The sequence below is a fragment of the Ictalurus punctatus genome, chromosome 13 (genome assembly GCF_001660625.3).
Source record: "Ictalurus punctatus breed USDA103 chromosome 13, Coco_2.0, whole genome shotgun sequence".
NCBI classification, from domain to species: domain Eukaryota; kingdom Metazoa; phylum Chordata; class Actinopteri; order Siluriformes; family Ictaluridae; genus Ictalurus; species Ictalurus punctatus.
The window spans coordinates 12,665,918-12,689,229 of NC_030428.2; the positions used below are offsets into that span (position 1 = coordinate 12,665,918).

Sequence of the window (23,312 nt, forward strand, 5' to 3'; positions counted from 1 at the left end):
TGTGATAATATCATGACGCACAATCATTGGCATGTTATGATCCTAAACACTGGAAGATCATAAATGATCATTAATGGTAAAAACTACTGCAGTCCCATAGCTTACAAAGATCTGCTTTCCTCAGGGTGCATGTCTCAAAATAATCAATCTACCCACAATCTTACTGCCTCATACCAAACATGGATTAAATCGTTAAAAGCAGCATTTTATCACATCTCTAAAGCCTGAGACAGCATAGGGAATTGATTACAGAAGGCAGTGGCCTTCTCTAAGCCATGAACAAACGCTTTCTTTTATCCCCTATTTTGTGGCTCTTTTGAAAATCGGCTATGAAACAGAAAACCATAAATGCTTTAGAAAGAGGGGACATCTTGCTCATGAAGGTGGATTGTGTGCACCATGTAGCTTACTGCACCGTCTGCTCTGGAAATTTCCCCTAAAGAAAACGTTCCAAATCTCCACTGTGTATTGTTTTTTATACTTCCATCAAGGAGTGCTGAGGCAAATCAACTGTCTAACTATGTCTACATAGAAGATTAACTCTGAAAATACACTATATGGCCAAAAGTTTGTGGACACCTGATCATCACACCCATACGTGAGTCTTTCCAAAACTGTTGGAAGCACACAACTGTACAGAATGTCTTAGCTGTAGCATTACAATTTCCCTTCACAGGAACCAAGAGGCTCAAACTTGTTCTAGAATGACAGTGCCCTTGTGCACAAAGCAAGCTCCATGAAGACATGGCTTGCCAAGGTTGGAGTAGAAGAACTCGAGTGGACTGCTCAGAGCCCTGACCTCAACCACACTGAACACCTCTGGGATGAACTGCAATGCCGACTACTCCCCAGGCTTCCTCACACATCAGTACCTGACTTCACTAATGCTCTTGTAGCTGAATTAACACAAATCCCCACAGTCACACTCTAAAATCTAGTGGAAAGCCTTCCCAGAAGCAAACTGGAGACTAAATCTGCAATGGGATGTTCAAAAAGCGCATCTCACACAACTCACGAACAGTACTGAGGTCCATGGAATAAATAAATAAATAATCAGCATCAAATGTATTCTTGTGCATGCATTACTAACTGCATAACATATATTATGTGGCCATAAAATATGACTTTCATGTGTATAATGTTGAAGTGGGAAAAATAAATATCAATAAAGAAGGTAAATGACTCATATATTGTCCAGGTTCATAAATCATGCAGAAGATAAATACAGAATAGCTCTATTGAATATGCACCATATAACTCCATTCTACTGCACAGAAAATAGCTTTAACCTTAACAATTGACCTGTCTGACCACATGTGTGTTTTGCAAAGCTGTGTAACCGTCTGCCATATTTATTTTCAAAGCTGATTATAATACATATCATGATTAATTACTAAATCCTGAACAATTCCTAACTAGATCATGCATTTTCACCAGCTTACAACCCCCACCCCACCCCGCATCTATACCAATCTAAAGTTTTTACATTTCTGTACACTCACCTAATTCTGCATATTTTAAATATTGAATAAAACTGCGCTGGACTATGTGCATCAGCAGGTTGTTCTCAGTTTCAGTTTGTTCTGCATTCGCAAGTCCTCCGGATGTGCACTCATCTGGGAAAGTCAACCTTGGTTTTTGAGTAAAGGTGTATAAACAAACCTGAATGAAAAAGGCCGGGAAACTGAATTATAAAATCATGCCTGGCTGAGTTTGGACGAGAAAGATGGTCATTTCGTTGAATAAATGATGATGTATGGGGCAGTAAATCATGTTCCCTTTCCTTCTGAACATTTCTGAGCAATACAATGTATTTTTTTCTCTCTCACACAAAATCTCTCTCTCACTCTCTCTCTTTTATTTGCTTAAGAAAACATGTTAATGTTGAATACATATATTATATCCAATATAATGGATTTTGTTTTTACCTGTAATTTAAATAAAAAGCTCAACAAAAAGTGTAACCTACTGCATACAATATAAAAAATTCAAATATTATAGAGAAATTGTTCAGATCAATATTGCGTAGGACAATTTTCCACTGTCTGAACACTCTTATGTTACAATTATGCTTTTATATAACAGTTCTACCCTCCAGGGTTAGGGGTTCGAATCCCGCCTCTGCCACGTGTACGTGGAGTTTGCATGTTCTCCTCATGCAATGGAGGGTTCATCCGGATACTCTGGTTTCCACCCCGAGTCCAAAGACAAGCGTTGTAGGCTGACTGGCATTACCAAACTGTCCGTAGTATGTGAATGTGTATGTGATTTTGCCCTGCCATGGGTTGGGACCCTTTACAGGATGTCTCATGCCCTGTGCCCAGACTTCCCTGGGATAGGCTCCAGGCTCCCCTGCGACCGTGTAGGATAGGCGGTACAGAAAATGGATGGACGGATATTTTGCTCCATCAACTAAAGTAGTTCCCAAAGAAGGCACAGCTGGATAGAGCATTGTTTGTTGCCATGCAACAGACTGACTGACAGCCCATACTAAGTGTAGTAACAGTTACAGTGTAATGAATTATTGCTAGTATCGGAATTTTACGTAGTGAACACAGACAAGTGGAGTAATACAAACAGTGAAATGTACCAGTGCTGTTAGATTAAATATCAGCGCTCTTGGAACGACACTTGTCCAATCAAATTAGTGTACCGGAACTAACTCCTGTATAAATAAAGAATAGATATTGGAATGTATATTGACACAAATACATTTATATAGTAAAGAAGAGTGTGTATACAAGGGGAGACAACCTTGTGTGGCAGCTAGGTCATATTTATATGCACTAATGGACACAAAAGTTGGTCTCCTCTTATATAATGTATGAAAAAACTCAAAACCCACCGACAAAAAAAAATCATGATATCTTCAGGAATTTAGCATTACATTGTTATCATACAATTTCTTTGGCAAACTTCAGAAATTTGCTAGTTTGTTTATAACTCCAGGTAATGTGAATCTAGTTATTATCCTACAAATTTCCTCAGCTCTTACGATCAGATTTTACTATAATAATAAATTTACTCATTTCACACTATGTTACCTTTAATCAGATCAGCCTTACCAGTTGGAAACTTGTTTTTTTTTTCCAGTTGTTTAATGGCAACTTGTAGTCAGCTTATATACTGGGGTTCAGCACTGTCACTTTTTTAGAGACAATACCATGTGCAACATTACAACTGAACTGGCAGACAGTAAACATTGTAAGGATGCATGTGCCCATTCAGTTTGAATGTTGCCAGTTGATGCTGCTCAGAACCATACCTGCTTGACAGAATCTGTGAATCAGATTCTCTCTCTTGGCTCGTTGCAGATTGAAGTAGTCATCCTCTTCGTCTGGAGTCCTCAGGTAGAGAGGAATGTGCTGGAAGATAATGACGTGCCGTGCTGAGCTCTTGGCTGCTTTCTGTAGCTGTTTCTCCATCCAGGCCTCATGAGCTTCCTCCAGCTGAGGGCAGCCTGATGCATCAAAGAACAGCTGGGAGTTCAACACCAGGTACAGCACTCCACCCACCCAGAAACTGAAGTAGTCGTCACCCCAGGCGCGGCAGTACTGCTCCACAGTGTCCGGAGTGGGAGCGTTGCCCAGGTCATGGTTACCGCTGACAAACACAAGCGGAATGTCCGGATCGGTGGCGCGCAGAACATCCTTCAGGTCCTTCTCCTGATCCTCTCTGAATTGACAACCTGAGGAACACACAGATTTTTTACATTTTTTATAAACAACACTTTACCAGCTGAGGATAACGAGTGTGTTCCTGTAACTTCATTAGCTAGAGGGTAAAATGTAGAAGAAATTTTATGGAGACAAATTGTCGACAAGGCTGCATAAACATTAATAACATTACAGTAATATTATAAAAATACTAAAAATAAGCATGTTGTGTTGAGAATAATTATCACTGTGGGTATCTCACTGACATTCTGTCATCTCCAGCAATCACTTAGGAGCATCTAATTTCAGCAAAGCTGCCCACCTTGTCTTTGTAGCTAATAGTGTTCCGCTCAAGCAAATTGACAACTGCCCAAGTATATTTAATCTTAACTTTAAAAAAAAAAAAAAAAAAAAAAAAAACAGATTATTTTTAATCTGTTGATGGACCATGTTTACAATTTGGCAGTGACATGAACAAAGCTCGCGGTCAAGGGAAGGGGGGGAAAGAGGCACTGTTGTGCATATATAACAGAAGTAACACAGTGTGTGTGGCAAGCCTCAACTGCTCACACTTTTCATCACACCAGGCATGCATCATTTGCAATCAGTATGAGGGAATGGAGCAATTATTACCAAGCATTCCTGCACTGGTATAGTAAATATAACATGTAAATATCTGTCCTGACTGCCAATTGATTATACGTTTCTACAGTTCATTCTGATACTACACGTTTATCACAGTTTATTAAGTTCATTAATTCAACAAGATTTACAGTCATATTCTAAATGCTCTGACACAGTTATAACTTCCACAAGATTTGGATCTTAATCAGAGTCAGAGCATGTGCTGCTGCAGCAGGGTTCGCTACGGCTCCCAGTGGAGTGGAGCCATGCAACACATTTCAAGCAGATGAATGCAACTAATAGATAAAGGTAATTCAAATCAATATTTCATGTAGCCATGGGTTGGCACTTTGAAGTTACTGATAAATTTAGCAGTTTTCTTGCTATTAGTGGTGTTTACTCATGCACGAGAGGCAGAATTTCTTACGGCCACACACATTTATCCTTAGAATTTCACCTAGTCATGGTTGGGAGAGTTACATGATTCAGTTTGAACCCATATGCTAGAAGGTCTGCCTCTGCATTTGCAGTCATTAACGTTGCTTAATGCTAGATTAACCTTATTAAAAACACAATCAGGGACAACAATATTTGAGACAAATATTAGCTTAACGTAAACTGTCCAGGAGTTGGTTTAATAAAGCTGGAACACTCTAATTTAACTCAAAAAGAACAACAAAAAAGCTAAATATATGTCCTGATAACGTAAATCCACAAATAGCAAACTCAATTATTATTATTATGTAAATATTAATTTGATGTTCCCTCAGCAGGGAAACACTGAGCTACCTATACTTATCATGAAAGAAATTAAAAATAGAAAAATAGAATATATATATATATATATATATATATATATATATATATATATATATATATATATATACACACACACACACACATAGACACACACAAAGAACTTATAAATTATCTGTTGTGAGGCATATCAAAATTAACCACCCATACTGCACTTAATTTATATTTACTGCAGGTCAGCAATCAAAGGTGACAGAAAGCAACAATGTCTTATGGATACAATTTAAAAAATCTTTTCATTCATAAGCCAAGACAGTCCAAATACAACATTTTGAAACAGTTTGAAAGTGCCAATGCGACATCCAGCTAATTTCCCCTGGGGTAGATTTAAAGCTCAGTGAGGAAAAGTGGAAATTACAAAAGATAACACTTAACTAGCAACCTATTACACAGGAGAGGTTGAGTTTTAAAACATGCATTCACCAGCCACTTTAATAGAAACACCTTATCCATATAATTGTCCAATCAGCCTTTCATGTAGCAGCAGCGCAGTGCATACCATCATGCAGATACAGGTCAAGAGCTTCAGTTAATGTTCACATCTAACATCAGAATGGGGAAAAATGTGATGTCAGTGATTCAGTGCCAGACAGACTGGTGTGGTGTTTCAAAAACCTCTGGGATTTCCACACACACCCATCTTTAAAAAGTTTACACAGAGAAGTGAAAAGTGAAAAAAAAACAACAAGAAAGTGAGTGGCAGTTCTGTGGGCAGAAACACCTTGTTGATGAGAGAGGTCCGAGGAGAATGGCCAAACTAGTTTGAGCGTACAGGAAGGTGCCGGTAACTGAAATAACCACTCTTTATAACCATGGTGAACAGAAAACTGTCTCAGAACATCTTAGAAAAGCATCTCAGAAATAAACCTTGATGCAGATGAGCTACAACGGCAAAAGACCACATCAGATTCCACTCCTGTCAGACAAGAAATGGAATCTGGGCATGCGGTGGGCACAGGCTCACCGAAACTGCACAGCTGAAGACTGGAAAAACAGAAGTCAGCCATTTGGCACAAACAACCATGTGAAGGACAAAATAACTGAGATCACATTTTTCCACACTCTGATGTTTAATGTAACATTAACTGAAGCTCCTCCAACACAATTGGCTGATTGGAAATTACAAGAATGATCATGTGTACACATGTTCCTATAAAAGTGGCCAGTGAGTGCATATCAGTAGATTAATTGTGGACCATTTTGACCTTTTCAGCATTAGATGGTCAATATACCATGCAGTCTATGGAAACAAATAGTTTCATTGAGTTGTCTGTTTAAATAAATAAATAAATAAATAAATAAATAAATAAATAAATTGTTGCTAAATTGCGCAAATGAAACTGAAGTTGTGCTTAAGGTTTGAAGGCTATTTTATGAAATTATGTCATGAACTCCTGTTTTGTAAAGGCAGTGGATTTGGAGCCATTTTCCTTTCCCTTATCAGAGGTACAGAGTGTCCAACTTGAACAGCTCCCTGTGTCTCCAATCAGTCACAAACCCCAAAGAACCCCATTACCAGCTCTCCCAACAGAGATCTCTATCATCTAAACACACAGAGAACTCATCTCCCTCTGGTCATTCCACCTGATCGCTGTTTGGAGAACTTCATTTCTATCCACTCCAACAGTACCATAAGCTCGCCTTCTGGAGTCTGGAGTCTGCTCGGATATCACATCCATCAACTCTAGAACACTACTGACACGCTACTCTCTGTGGTATCGTGATAAGATGAGAAGACAATGTTTGAGAACAGCTGCTGGGAAAAAAAAGGAATGCAATTTGGTCACCAGTCAGCGGCTTGAAGTTGCCAGGGCATGTGTTCAGTGAAGGTGAATGATGAATGGGTCCCTGAACAAACCTTCACCTTAGAGCCGTCCCATAATCCAAAATTTCTTTTTAAATATCTGTTATAGTAAAATCACACCAACATGTTTCAATTAGGGGTGTGATGTACAGTATGATGTGATCTCATTATAACACTATAATTATTAGAGATTCATTTATACAGTATTGATAATAATGAAAAAAAAAAAAAACTATTTGTTTCCCCAAGGATCATGCTACAATTAGGTTACAACAGGTTAGCTTATCATTTAAAATATACCATTCTAAATCAATAAAAATTTAGTTAAAAAACTAAAGTTTTAGTGAAATAAAACAAGCTAAATGCAAACATCTTAATGTCTTTTTAGCAGTCTGCCTAACCAGGTGACTTAATACTGTCCTATACCCAAAACAGTGTTATTGAGTTATAAAGTATTGTACATTTGTAATGAAGTTCCAGTCCTAGTTTCGACACACTTTCGTTTTTTTTATTAAAAGACGATTCAGTATAAACAACAGATAAGCCGTTCCAAAACCCACAACAAGCCTTCCAAATAAAAGGAAATGTCTTTCTCAAAGTTCATACTTTACCAAAGGTTAGACAAAACTGTTTTCTCTGACCGCAAAACAGAGGAGAGGAAATGTCAGATGGGTTCAGCTGATATCGAAAAGAGCAGGAAAGAAGTTGCATGATGGATGGGTCATCTCATGCATCTGCCTCAGTCGGGTTGCTTGGCCTGTCACTAACAGACTGTTTAAAGGTCTCCACCTACCCCCCCTTACCCCCCCCCCCCCCCTTACCCCCACCCCAACCACCAGACCCAGCTGTGCCTTTACAGCCCACTTATTAGATCTTTACCTACAAAGTAGAGCTACCCCAGAACATATACCTGCAGGGCTCAAATTACATCAAGGAAAATAAAACTATGAAGCCTGCAAAGATTCTCAAAGGTAGATATCCCTCCTGAGAAACTTCAGAGCGCAGAAGTATAAAGAATTTGCAAAAATGGCACTCCCCAAGAGTCCTGTCCGTTTCTACGAAAATGAAAGAAAAGGCCTATTTTAAAATATACTGCAAGTCTTTCACTGATTTGTATTCAATTCATATCTCTCTAAAAAACAACATAAAATAAAACATGACTCACACTGGGATAACAGCTCCTCACCGTAGAAAACAGAATTTCAAATACAAGTTCAATGCATTAGAAACAGGCCGATGCACTGAGAATGAGGGGATAGTGGGTGTCATGAAATAATACTTCATATGCTCTTGGCAGCTATTGGCTGTATATTTAGATTAAATAAGCCAGAGCAGTCTCGATTCATACAGCTGTGGAAATGTGATATCATACAAAAAATAATGTAAAAGAGAAATATATTTTTTTAACTAATTATTGTTTCCCATTGCAAGGTTTCACTCTGAATATTAGTGTTTCCCTCCTTCCATTACACTCCTCTCATCAGCTTCACTAAACCCTTAATCATCATTACTCAGCCTTTTATAAGGTTAAAGCAGGTGACCTAGTGCAGCAAAAGCTTTTAAATATTCAGTACAGTAAAATGAAAAACAATGATGCAATGTACTGCGCTTGTACAGACTATAGTATGTAGTCACTCTGCATTGTCACTGTGTGAAAGTCGAATAGTTGTTTTAAATATAGTTTAAATGTTTTGCCACATATAAAACAACACATTAAAAATGCAGCACCAAATTAATGTCAAACAAAATTCACAGCCAGTGATAAAATGAGTTTATACCACATTGCTGCTGAATTCTCAAATCTGATTAGACAGAAGGCATGGATTAATTTCCTAACAGCAGGATTCTGACAGAAATGCAGACTGCAAATTACAGGTTTACATTAATGTGCTTGTATTTAAATACATTATCATTTGCTCTCACTGAGCACTTTATTAGGAACACTATACTAATATGGGGTAGAGCCTCCCTTTGCTCTAAAAACAGCCTCGTTTCTTCATGGCATGGATTCCACAAGATGTTGAAAACATTCTTTTGAGATTCTGGTGCATGCTGACATGATTGCATCATCTAATTCTTGCAGATTTTTTCGGTGCACTTTCATGCTGAAAATCCCCGTTCTACCACATCCCAAAGTTGTTCTATTGGATTCAGGTCCGGTGACTGGGAAGGACACTGAAGAACACTGAACTCATTGTCCCGTTCATGAAACCAGTTTGAGACGGATTTTGGTTTGTGACATGGTGCATTTGACCTTACTGTGACCTTTGCCCTTTTGGTTCAATTGCAAAATCCAATCACTTAGTCTGTTGGTTACAAAGATAATTCCATTTAACGGAATGGTAAATGGCACACTTATATAGTGCTTTTATCCAAAGCACTTTACACTGTGTCTCATTCACCCATTCACACACACAATCACGTAACATTTCTGTATTACAAACACTAAGAAAACTACTAAAGAAAAACAAATTCATATGTTTGACCTTGCTATGATCTTGACCCAGTCTGATAATTTCATCGAAATCCTACGAACATTCAACTACTCCTTCTTAAGATATCATGCTAACAAAAATCTCGGACGGAGGGACGGACAGATGGAGAACCTGAAAACATAAAGCCTCCTCCATCTACTGGCAAAGGGGAATAGAAAAATTTGTGAAATTGCTTTGAGAACATTTTTTTTTTCAACTTAAACGCTACAGCTACAATTAAGTCTACCTTCAACAAAACTGTATTATATTTCACCCATGCACAACCGAGCTAAAGTCATTTTAAAGTCATAATTAAATACTTGTCAGTTCATACTGAGTTCCAGAACTGTGATCTTACCTGGCATGGCATGGATCAAATCCCCACAGAGAACAACAAAGCGGGGCCGGGGCTGCAGTTTGTTGATGGCCTCGACAGCTTGCTTGGTGAGCTGCACCTCCTCTGCCCACTCATCTCCTCCTCCATCACAGTCTCCCATCCTCCATGCCTTCATCAGACCCAGCTGCGGGTCAGCCGCCTGGATGAAGCAAAACGGCCCACTCCACTCTTTCTCCTCATCTGTGGAAGACAGAAGACCATGTCGGCTACTGCACTGCCAGTCAATGAAGGACATTAATAATTAACTTCTGTCTACTGATGATGAGGTTTGCATGATGAATTGTTTTACATAATCCAGCATTACATAAGACACAAAGCAAGTATTTTCAAATATTCATAAAAAGCTTTATCTTCATTGACAGGAGGGTTTGTTCTCTCTCTGACCTGTCATTATAGAACAGGGAGAGAATGTGAAAAGCAAAGCTGCAATGCAATGGACTTTTTTTAAATATATAGCCTACAAACTATGCATCAGTTCTTGTGCTAGAAGAAACAAATGAGAGTAGAATTGCAACCTTCCACCTCATGAGGCTTGTGGTGTACAAATCCATACTCAACCTCCCAGCAACTCAAGTACTACACTTCTATACATGCTCTTCATGCATCGTTCTCTTCCTCCCACATGAATTGATGGTAGTATCCCATTCTGTCCTGGGCAGAGAAGAAGAGGATCCCCCTAACTGCAGATGAAAGAACAAGTTCTTGAATTTGTTTTACTGCCATCATTTAGCTAGAAAACAGCAACTCTTTGAAGCACATAAAAGGACACAAATGTTCTGACTACAGAACAAGTCATTAAAATATTACAGCTCTTTTCCTAACAGCACGGACTGGTGCTATTTGAAATGAATTATGCTATTTAAATGACTTTTGCTTCATAGGGAATATCTATCAGATTTATAGCCTGCAGTTTTACAAGGGATGAACAAATATACTAAACTGCACAAGCCGAGCAGATCTCCTAAATTAGTCCAATCACACCTACAAAAGCTGAGCATCTAGCGCCAGTTCTTTGAAGGCCTTAACATTTCAGAGCTTGTCAGTTCTACACACTGGTACACACACACTACACAAAGACACCTTTAGTTTGCGCAGTTCAATCTACACATGTTAAAAAGTCATACAAATATTCGCCTAATTTCAAACATGCCATTTTAAAGCTTAATCTACCCTTCATAAAGACTGTAGTGACTAATGAGAATTTTAAGCAAATAAATTCACTAGAGCAGCTCAATATGCCATCATCACCCCTAAACACAAGCCTCTTTCAATCTACTATTATTGTGGAAGACAGAAGACCATGTCGGCTGCTGTGCTGCCAGTCAACAAAGTCTACATTAATAATTGTTCATTTGGCTATAAATGTCTCTTCAGGTTACTGAATGACAGAGCACTCAAACACATTACAAATCACTATGAAAACATTCCTACACCTGGGATAAGAGTACATAGTAAGAAAAGAAATCAAAATAACAGTCCCTCCAAGGTTTCGAGATTATTCAATTACAGAAATGAACGCAAAATCAAGCAAACTCCACAATATTCAGAGGAGCTTGCCATTTTTCCAAACTACCGCAGATTTAGGCCAATATGCGTCATGTCATACAAAAAACTCCACCCAAAAATAGGGGAAGCACAGACATCTGTTATTCAGTGTGTTCTGTGTTATCTGTTGGTCTGGACTCCTGTTTAACTATCAGTCTCTCCATGCAAGTTAAAGCTTCAAAAGACTTTTCCAAAATCGGTTTGCTATCATTAGTAATATCTGCCATGTCATGCTAGAAGCAACTAATCTCTTAACTAGCTAGCTAAATTTCACTGAAGGTAGTGACAGCTAGTCAGACCTATAAATAAATAAAATTTTCAGAAACAAATGCAAATAATCAAACAGAATGTTTACTTACAATTTATTTCCAATATTTACTAATTACAAACATTACAATAACAAGTTATACTAGTTAAACTATAATTAATTAAACTAGTTAAAACTCTTATGGATTAGACTACTGACCACTAAAGCAGCTCTGAGCACTCTGCAGTAGGTATATAGCGCCAATATGCTTAAGTCAGTCATGTGTATTAGCGTTTCAATGATTGGTTACGAGGTTCCACACCTGTGACAGGTCTCCCAATCATCATATGGAGAAGCTGAGAGTCTGCGAAGAGCGTACTGTCAAATAAAAACATATTTTTTTCTATGCAAGTCGTGAAGTTCTCACTGACTCCCAGTGAAGCCATGCATCACCCAAAACAACGTTCTAAAATCCTCTTGGCTAATGAGGCGGCATCTAACACAATTTATTCGAATGTGCCATAGGATTCCAGTGAAGCTGTTCGTCAATGACGAAGCATCTAGGAGAATCCTGTGCAGGCTGCCCTGTCCACCGAAAACAGTTTGTGTTAAAGGAACGAACAGCATGATACTGCAGGGAGATATTGGTTATTTTGATTTGCTAAAATACTGTATTCCACAAAGAGTGATAACTGCATGGACATATTGGTAAACATTACACTGCTGCATTTTAATGTCATTTTAGGGGAGGCGAAGCTTCCCATGTAGTCTCGAAGCAATCACCTGTTGATGTGAAATACCTTTTTGGCTATATGGATTACTTGTTTTTAAAACAAAAAATTTATATCAGGCTGAGCACGATACATCCATCCATCCATCCATCCATCCATCCATCTTCCGTACCACTTATCCAACACAGGGTCACGGGGAGCCTGGAGCCTATCACAGGGGACTTGGGGCACACACAGGACGGGATGCCAATCCATCACAGGGCACAATTGCATACACACTCACCAACTTATTCACACACTATGGGCAATTTAGAGATGCCAATAAGCCTACAAGGCATATCTTTGGACTGGGGGAGGAAACCGGAGTACCTGGAGGAACCCCCAAAGCACAGGGAGAGCATTCAAACTCCACACATGCAGGGCTGATGCGGGATTTGAACCCCCACCCCTGAAGGTGCGAGGCAAACATGCTAACTACTATGCCACCATGTCCTCTGAATATGAAACAATTTATCATAAATTAGATGCAATAATTTATCCATTACAGTGGCTTAATGGTCAGCACGTTTTCCTCACACCTCGGGGGTTGGGGGTTCAAATCCCCCAATGAATGGGTGTATGAGGTGTGTGCAATTGTGCCGTGCGATGTACTGACACAATCCGTCCTGGGTGTCCTCCGCTTTGTGCCCCGAGTTCCCTGGGATAGCCTCCCCGTGGGTAGGATAAGCGAGATGGAAAAAAGATGGATGGCATTTATCCATTATTTCAGCACGAACAGATTTAAAGATTTTGACTGTAACTTCCTTACAAACCCAGCAGTAAAATCCCAACACAAACTGATTTCTGCACTAGTTATTTCGATCACCATTTTATAGTGTCCTCAGTTTTTATCAAATGCGTAGCTTTGTCTGCACTGTACTCTAAACCGCTGCAGCAGAATCATATTTCCTGTGTAATCATATGATACACTCTGAACTGCTTAGTTTTATTAGCATAACATATTAGTTATACAGGCTACTTATATTACTAATCATACTACAATGGCTTAAATTGCACTGACATGGCCTATTAATCAATTATTCATTACTCAGCATCCTGCTATCTGTTATGTGCATGTAATCACTGTGAACAACTGATATGTGTATGTTTATATGCTACTTCTTTAAAACCACCATTTTATAGTGTGTTGAATTCAAACAAATTTACTGAGAGGCTACTTGAGTTAACTTTGTTGCCAATGACTACCGTCATTCTGCAGTTCGGTTTATGGGTTAATAGCCATTTGACCCTTTCTTGAATACAATACTTTTATATATTTATGGCATTTACATTATAATAACTCCAGCAGTTTGCTGATGGTGTACTGAAATCTTTACTAGTATGAAAGGCGCGCCGCTGTGCCTCAGCGTAATCAGTATCATTACCGCTAAGTGCTTACTAGCCGCGCACTCAGTTTCGTTCAATGTTTTATCTAAACCAAGGTAACCGCAGTTGACATCTCTGAGACTCCTGTCATAGTAGAGTTTAACCCTACTGCTGTTTATCCTACAATGGAAAACAGAGTATGTGGATAACATTATGACAAAAACAGCAGAACAAAACAGTGCAAAGTAGCAAACTGGAAGCTAGCATACAGCCCTAGCCTTCTCCCTAATCGACCAAAAAAAAAAAAACCTCAAATCGTTAATTTATACAATATAGAAATTGTAACATTAACGTGGTTAGTTTCTGTACCTTCCGTTAAACCTTCATACGTCCGGTGTTTCGCTCTTAGAAAAATGTTCTCGTCTCCTGCCATAGTTTAACGTTGTGTGCTAATGTCAGTATGCTAAGTCTCTTGAAGCTATCGAGCTACAACAGCAACTGCTTTAGCCTCGTACTGTAATGAAGTCCTTAATCGATTATTTCTGTGATGTATTAACAACCCCTGCATATCTATGAGCTCGAGAACTTAAAATCCGAAGGTTCAAGTCTCGTTTAGAGTGTTAGTTAACTGTGTGTATTCGCCCCTAGTCTAAATAAAATAAATAAATACTACTTAAGTTACTTGTACTTATACAAATTTGTCAGGTTCAGATGCACTTTGAAGGTATACAAATACTGACAGTAGCCTGGTTCATTCATTCATTCATTCATTTTCAGTAACTGTTGTACAGTCCTGGTGATCAGGTTTACTCCCTGGATGGGATGCCAGTCCATTGTAGGGCATTACATTGCAAACACACACACACACCCTTTCACACATAGAGCACCAATCAACAAGTGGGAGAACCCGGAGGAACCCACATGTGCAAAAACTCCATATAGACAGTAACCCAAGCTCAGGATTGATCCAGGGACCCTGGAGCTGTGAGGCAGCAACGCTCCTCACTGCACCATCATGTTGTCCTGTGGTCAGAAACACTGAGCACTCATGAAGGGATAGAAGATGGTTAACACGCACTGTGCACTGAAAAATATGACCATTAGTCTCTATAGCTTACAAGGTGGAACAACAAGATAAAAATAAATAAAGTGACCAAATCAACAATGCCACTGTGCCAGGACTGTTCACATTAATATGCCACTAGTATGCCATTATATTGTCACTACTGTCCTGAGAATGGTCCCCTATCCATGTGATCTCTATATAGTGTTTAGGTTGGTTTTGTTTGTTTTGTACGCTTGATTAATTGTTTAGTAAGGAATAAAACATAATGGGGCATTCCGTTATAAGATGTGATATGGCCCGATACAAAACAGATTATTTTTCTATACATCCCCAACAGCACATCCCAAGGTGTTGCAGTCCTCTTATACCACAGTGATTTGACAATGATGACAATTTTACAGTTCTTTAATGAATGACACTTCTTCCCTTTTCTGTTTATAATTGCATTAATTGCTGTGGTATGTTAGTTTCTGTCATTACATTACAGCATGTATCAACAAATGTTACTTCACCAGCCTCTTGAAGTTAGTAAGACAAAGGCATCTTGTTATGTTACCAAGCCAGAAAGCACAAAGTCCTCCATTTTGAAGACCATCCTAAATATCCTCCATCCTTCAAATTTACAGCTACAATATACTGACACCTGAGACTCCTACCATAAATGTCAAATAGACGTGTCAAAGAAAGCTGCACCATATTAATCATATGTTTTTTTGCTGTTAAATAACAACACTTTTTGAACCCATTTAATCATTAGGCTTAGATTATGTAGAGCATTTGCCATACAACCCCTGTGAATGAAAAATGATAATGTATTGTAATGAGTACATTAATATAACCTATCATTTGAATTGCCGTCAGTACGAACAATCAGATTTGAGAATTCAACAGCGTTGGGGTATAACTAATTTTAACTTTAAGTGTCTTATTTATAGTGTGTAATGTAGCACTGTAGGTGCTCGCTCAGCAGTGGTCTTTTAGTGGTCTGTGTACATTGATAGATGCGGTAGAGAAGGAGTGATAAATTTTGAATGGCAACACATGGGCAACAGTAAGTAATCATATGCCTACAAAAAACTATATGGTAAGTGTAGCAAATAAACTGGCCACTGAAAGCACACAATTTTGACATACTGTGTAATATTAGTTTTTCATGTAACCATGGCCCTGAAATGAACAATGACTAGATCCTTAGTTTCTGAAATAGATCATGAGAGAGGGCCTATTAACACTCCTGAGTATATGTAGATGGCATAGCTACACTTGAATGCACTCCATTCACTATTAGAAACACAATTTCCATCATCATGCTAGTAGTGACATTTAGTTCTCAGACTCAGCCAGCACATGAAAAATAATTTGTTTGCCTTACATTTAAGTGTAGCATCACAACAGAAATTGGAATAAATGTACAAGATAAACAAAGTTAGGTTTTACTCAACTTTGCTTTTACAGTGAAAACACCAAACAAGACAGCAGTATTGGTTAGAAAAAATACCAATATACCTATACTGGGGTGGGGGTGGGGGGTTCTTGGTACAGTCTTTACATGTTAATTTTAATACCAATTAAATGATAAGATATTAAATTTACACAAGGTTTAAAAACTCTTGTCCACTGATTCAGTTCATAGGACTCATCATTGAATGGGTTCTCAGTAAAAAGAAAAGCTTTCTTTTTGTCTGAGTTTTACATTTTTGACATTTTTCAATGCTCATATTTACACATGGGTACAGTCACACAAAGACATAAACTGAAAAAGATGATTAAGTTAATCTAATCTTGCCGAGCTTTGCCAGGAAACCACCAAAACCCAAACAGTAAAAACAACACAATGATGGCAATACAGAAAATAAGGTCAATGGAAAGAATAAAATGTTTCACATAAATGAAGGAGCTGTAGGCCAATAATAATTTTTTTTTCTTATGAATGGTACAGTCTGGAGCTGTCTTGCATGAGTGAATCCACAGCAGACCCAGAAAATCGTGCTTAAAAGAGAGCCTCTAATTATCTATAAAAACAATGTTGATATCTAAAGAGACAATGCAGTACACATTAATAGATTCTAAAAAGAGATGTTACAGTTTTTGTACCTCATATAATGCTTTTATATTTGTAATTGTGGTACTAATAATAATTATGTATACTATTTTAAAGTATCCAATTTAATGGTGATGCATTCTCATGTTAATGGCTCAACAAGACCCCCAATGTCCAGATGTCAAATTAAGGGGGGAAATGGTGGCTCTGTTTTGCTGTGGAGAGCATTTTGAAGATATGATTTGTGGTCACTGCAAAAATGATTCTAACTGATCACCTTTAGCCTATGCTAAAATCTTTCTATCCAGGATAACCATACACAGGGCATGAAGGCTCACTGAATGGTTTAATGAGGATGAAAATTATGTAAATTATATGCTCTGACCTTCACTGTCACCAGATCTCAACACACTGGAACACCTATGGGAGCTTTTGAACTTTCTACCGCTCTCTACCACTATCATCAAAACACCAATCTTTAGGCAGAATGGTATACATCTCTCTAGTACAGATCCAGAGAAGTGTAGATTCTATGTCAAGGCACATTGAAGCTCTTCTGGTAGCTTGTGATGACCCAGAACCTTACTTAAACATTTTATGTTGATTATTCCTTGAATTTGTCACTCATCTACATAAATGAAACTTGCACAGGGGTTGTAGATAACCCAGGCGAGATTATGTATTGTGTGACACAACTACACTAGAAATACAATTTCAAACTGAGGTATAATGAAATATAATATTTCTTTTAAGAAAACTTTGGCTAAGAAAACTATAGAGAGTGCAGACAAATGAAACATTGAAATTTAAGATCTCTTATCCATCTGTCCTTCATCATGTTGTTATCTTAGGACTGCTCATACAGTTGAAAGTGATAAGTGCAACGGCTTGAAGTACCTGGTAAATGCAGAACTCCACAGTTAATTTTGTCCCATATGTAACATTGTATATTAGGACAACATGTACAAAATGTCACTCTAAATCAGTCAGATTTTATCTGAGTGCCTGGTTTCAAGTTGTTATATGAAGTAAATTATTTTGTTGGTGTACCATGTGAAAAATGAATCAAAATAACAATGTTTGTAATTTAGCCTTAGCGGAGAATCTAGCCTCGTATAATCTGATTTTATTACTTTTTCATACTCTCAATTTCATTATTTTGGTTAATATTTTATTATTATTTTATTACTCATTTTATAATAATACTAATATGAGAATTATGAGTAGAGAATTATAATAGTTCTGGGAAATTATGCAGATTAGGTTGAAAGGTTTTAAGTGAAGAAGCTTTTTTTCTGATCTAGTGGAGATATCTGGGACACACCATGAGCAGCTCCAAAAGATAATTAGAAAAGGAATTTTTGAAGCACTTTAAAAAAATAAAAAAATAAAATAAAATAAAAAAACCTTTGAATAGCGTTAAGGCTTAAACATGTACATTGCAGTTTAACTGAACAGTGTCAAAAACGTTCGCTGTAAGTACAGAAACACAACGTTTTCCTTTAACAGGAACATGCTATGGTTAAAGGGGAAACCAGACTGAATGAGATAAAGTATATTTGGATTAAGTATAGTGGTACTTGTGAGATTGCAATGTTGGCAATTCCAATAATAAATCACATAAACAGCAATCTGTGCAATCTAGATAAGCAAGCTAGTTAACAAGTTAGTTACCTATGTAGATTAAGTACACTGGCAATCAAAGATTCTGGGAAGTAAAGCTTTGTGTACATAGGAATTAATGGGGAGTAAACACTGTTATATACTGAGTAATCTTGTTAGAGCTTCAATTTGATTTAAAGCTCATTTAAGGGCTTAGCTATTTAAGATATATTTAATTAAATAATTTGAAATGATTATCCATGGCTGTGACTCTCAACGGCAGGATGAACATGAGGTGGATATTCATTCATTCATTCATTCATTTATTCATCCATCCCCAGTAATATCTTTATCGTGGACAGGGTTGCAGGGTTCTGGAGCATATTCTGGGTGTGCCAGTCCGGATGGGGAGCCATCATGCACACACATTTGCACATTTATTCACACCTACCAGCTGATTTTGTGAGGGGGAAGAAACCAGAGAACCAAGAAGAAACCCACACAAACATGGAGAGAACATGCCAAACTCTACACAAACAGTAACCCATGCTCGGGATCAAACCAGGGATTCCAGCACTGTGACATGCCAACTCTACCTGCCACACCACCATGCCGCACTAAGGGGGATATGCTTTGTCAAATTTGAAACCACTGGAAATAATTTGTTGATTGAAATAATGGACAGGAATCTCTTTATGTGATAAGGTCTGAGGATTAAAAATAGTCTATTGGGGACAATAGTAAAAATAGTCTGTTGTAAGGAAAAGTTGAAGATGGCTGTCAAATGGAGATGGATTGTTAATACTTTCAGAGTGACAGATGAAAGATAAACCTGTGATTTGAGTTGGTAATGAGAGTGTGAATTTATTACATAAAAATCTGAATTTAGTCTACTTTGACAAACAGTTACTTTTGCTGGCTCTGGACCCACGCTGTGGGCTCATAGGAATACAAGCTAAATTAGTTGAAAATATTGATTATTGATTATTTTGTGTCTTTCAGTTCAATTATGCATTTTCTCACAGGGGCACGTTTATCCACAACCGATATAATAAAAAACAACACAGAATCATTCAACTGTAGGGTCTATGACATAATTACTATTTATGATATACTGTATAACTAATTTGTTCAGTATAGTAGAAAAATGTAAGAAAGCTTTATTAATGTTCAGATGTGTATATTAGTGATTTATTTTTGTGTTAAAAACTGATCTGTACTTCTAAAAACTTCGCACACTGTTTCCTAAAACTAAACCTTTATTAATGGAACATATCTTCCCCCATTCTTCATGTACCATAATATTAAAATTGATATATCATTTAAAAACAGACACAGTCCTTCAGTAACATATGGTGTCATACTGTAGCTATGGAGGATCAGCTCACAAGCTCTCCTGTCCATGTTGCCAAATTTGGCATTTTCTGTTCAGTTGAACAGTTTGAAAGGTCTATACTATAAAGTGCCATATGTTTTTTCGCCCTCTTTCAGCTGCTCCCATTTCGGGGTCACCACAGAGGATCACCATTCTGCATATCAATCTGGCACAAGTTTTATGCTAGCTGCCCTTCCTGACAGAACCTTCCACATGTTCCAGACTTGGTAACGGCTGGGGTCGGTTCCCTGACCAGGAATCGAACCCAGGCCTTGTCAGTGAGTGCGCCGCATGCTAGCCACTAGTTCACAAGGGAACTTATAAAGTGCCATATGTAATATGTCAGATAATTCTGTACCAAAAACTTTCATTTCAAAACCAAATAGTACCTTGCTGCACTCCACAGAAGAAGCTACACTGAACTGACAATAAAACTTTTCATTTTGTATACAAACTCTTACTGTGGATTAAAAAACAATTTTTTTACAGTTTGTAAAGGGAATTTTCTTAGGTCCATAAATGCACTTTGTGTGCCACCCAGCACATAATGTACAAATCTACAAGTAATTGGTGAATTTCTCTGAATACAAAAATATTCATGTTACAGATGGCACCTTATAATAATTACAAATTAGACAAAAAATTACTCAGATTTTAAACCTTGACTGAGTTTAAAGCAATCAGTTCAGTCTGCAAATTGTGCCAGGATACATTATAGTAAATTACATCTCCCTTAAAGAACGGATTAATGATGGAAAGCAATGGTTTGTCTCTCTCATGAAGAGAAAGCTTGATTATAATATAAGTCTTAGCAGAGCTACACTTGCAATCAAAATTATTCAACCCCCATTGCTAGTACCCCACAGTTACCACACCATATGTCATACATAACAAAAGACGCATAGGCCTACAATTTGTTGTAAGTCTAAATTGGCTCTTATTTGTCCTCATACAGTTGCAATCAAAATTATTCAACCCCCATTGCAAATCAGGTTTATTGTCAAAATTTACAGACTGTCAGATGTTTGCAATGAACAAATCAAACAAAAGCAATTGAAATAGTTAAACACAACAAATGCTTCAAGTGGTTTCCCCAAATTCAACTGAAAATGCAACTTATAGAGGGTACGCACGTGACGTCATGGTAGCCGGAACTCGCCGCGGTCAAGCCCACTGACTAGCAAAAAGACTGAGCGGCAGCATTAGTGTACAGCATGAATTCTGTGAAAACACAGAAAAAAACGCATCTAAAATGGGGAAAAGCTGTTGTGCGATTGATTGTGTTAACAGATTCAACAAGAATTCGGAGCTATCTTTGTACAGAGTACCAAAAAAACATTCACTCCTTTTGAAGGTCGAGTTCTTTTGGTATGAGGTATTCATAATGTACAATGATGAATTATTTGCTACATATTTCTTTTTAAATGCTGCCTATTTCCACTAATGAATAATGGGGGCTTAGTCATTCTCTGCCTGTGTTGTACATTCACAAATATATGACATTAGTAAATGGAAGCAGTGTCAGCTACAAACAAACTAGGACTAGCTAGCTTACAGTTTACCAGATAAAATGATATAATAAAATAAAAATATTTGTATATACCTGTCCACATACAACCAGAATGTTTATTCGTGTTCTTGTCACTTTAACTTCCCCAACAAATCCCTCCATGAAGTAGGAACAAGTGTGAAGGCTGTTCTATGCCTTCAGGCTTTGCTTAGTGTATTTCCCCGGCATTGAAATCAGGTATATATAAATGTCGGGAAAGCCGATTTTTGGCCACATGCCAATGTCAGTGGCCCACAGGTTCTTGGGCACATTGTAAGGGTTACTGTCGAGTGCAACTGCCTTTAATTTAAGCTGATAATTGTTAGTTATACTAGTGTTTTCGCAGCTTCCCCTATTAAAACCAGGCATTTTGCTGGATGTTTTACCACTCAGTCCAGCCAATTGGGCGTGTTCCGGTGGGAAAGTGACGCCAATGTATACCCTCTATAATGATTTCTTCAGTTTCAAAATTATTCAACCCCATGAATAGAATCCCTCAAGCAGCACAAATATGCAAAACAGGTGTTGTCTCAAGCATACCTAATGAAACTAATCAAGGACTTCATTAGTTGAACCAGGTGTGCTTGAGCCGGAACACATGAAATACCTGAACTGGCTAGGGGTAAAAAATGTATGAAATACCTGGGCAGGGCAGAAAAAGGATGCTATCAATGGCTGCAAGCAGATTTCTGAGAAAATCCATTGAGTGTCTGCAAGAGACCTGCAGCAAGACTTCGTGGCAACAGGCACTGAGGTTTCAGTGAGCACAGTAAGGCACATCCTAAATGCAGAAGGTTTCCATGCCAGAAGTTCAAGACGTACACCACTACTGCCCCAAAAGCACAAGAAAAGTCGCTCAAAATCATATAAATAAGCCACAGAAGTTTGGGGATTCTGTTCTGTGGAGCGAAGAAACAAAACTGGAACTTTTTGGCAGCATGGTTCAGCGGTATGTCTGGAGAAAGAAGAATGAAGAAAGAACACTCTGTCCACATTCAAGCATGGTGGTGGCTCGGTGATGCTCTGGGGCTGCTTCGCATCCTCTGGCACTGGGAACCTGCAGCGTGTGGAAGGCGAGATGGATTCATTGAAGTATCAGGAAATTCTAGGAGAAAAAGTCATGCTGTCTGTGAATAAGCTGAAGCTTGGGCATCATTGGACCTTCCAACAGGACAACGACCCCAAACATACCTCAAATTCCACTTGGTTGCAGAAGAAGTCCTGGAAGATTCTACAGGGCCATCACAGTCACCTGATTTGAACCCCATAGAAAATCTCTGGTGGGATTTGAAGAAGACGGTTGCAACACCCAAACACAAGAATATTACTGAACTGGAAGCCATTGCTCATGAGGAATGGGCTAAGATTCCTCAGGAACACTGCCAGAAGCTATGCATCTCGTTTGCAGCAGGTCATAACAAAAAAATTGTGCTCTACTAAGTACTAAAGATGTTTGCTATGAAGGGGTTGAATAATTTTGAAACAGGAGAAATCATGATAAGTTGCATTTTCAGTTGAATTTGGGGAAACCACTTGAAGCATTCGTTGTGTTGAACTATTTCACTTGCTTTTGATTGATTTGTTCATTGCAAACATCTGAACGTTTGTAAATTTTGACAATAAAACCTTATTTGCAATGGGGGTTGAATCATTTTGATTGCAGCTGTATGAGGACAAATAAGAGCCAATTTAGACTTACAACAAATTGTAGGCCTATGCGTCTTTTGTTATGTATGGCATATGGTGTGGTAACTGTGAGGTACTAAACTAACTAGAGATCAGACACTGAGTATTGTGGTGGTATGAAAAGCTGAATTGGTATACATAGTTTATACCATGAACACATGAGATGTTGACTGACACAACAGCCTATGTATCTTGGATCTAAACACAAGACACATCTTGTCCTAAAGCACACAGCCATTACGCTTCTGTTATTTCCCACAACTTGACAACAAAGGCTTGGAGAGGGAGTCGACTCAGTTGCTAAGAGAATCAGTTCACTATCAGAGAACCACAT

At 38.1% G+C, this 23,312-nt stretch overlaps 1 protein-coding gene across 5 annotated transcripts in view; it reads right to left on the reverse strand.

The window, feature by feature from the left end:
- cpped1 (calcineurin-like phosphoesterase domain containing 1) overlaps window positions 1-23,312 on the reverse strand; it is a 54,870-nt gene that overhangs the window by 7,452 nt on the left and 24,106 nt on the right. The window contains exons 1-4 of one of the 5 annotated variants that reach the window (XM_047159422.1): window positions 14,029-14,176; window positions 10,330-10,422; window positions 9,733-9,951; window positions 3,266-3,688 (exon numbers count right to left, since the gene is read on the reverse strand). In XM_047159422.1, coding sequence (XP_047015378.1) covers window positions 3,266-3,688; window positions 9,733-9,951; window positions 10,330-10,422; window positions 14,029-14,092 — 799 coding nt within the window. In that variant the 5' untranslated portion in view covers window positions 14,093-14,176. Of the gene's footprint in view, window positions 1-3,265; window positions 3,689-9,732; window positions 9,952-10,329; window positions 10,452-14,028; window positions 14,182-20,876; window positions 20,950-23,312 lie in introns of those variants that run through there. The other 4 variants (XM_047159424.2, XM_017484281.3, XM_017484280.3 and 1 more) reach the window with 4 other exon arrangements.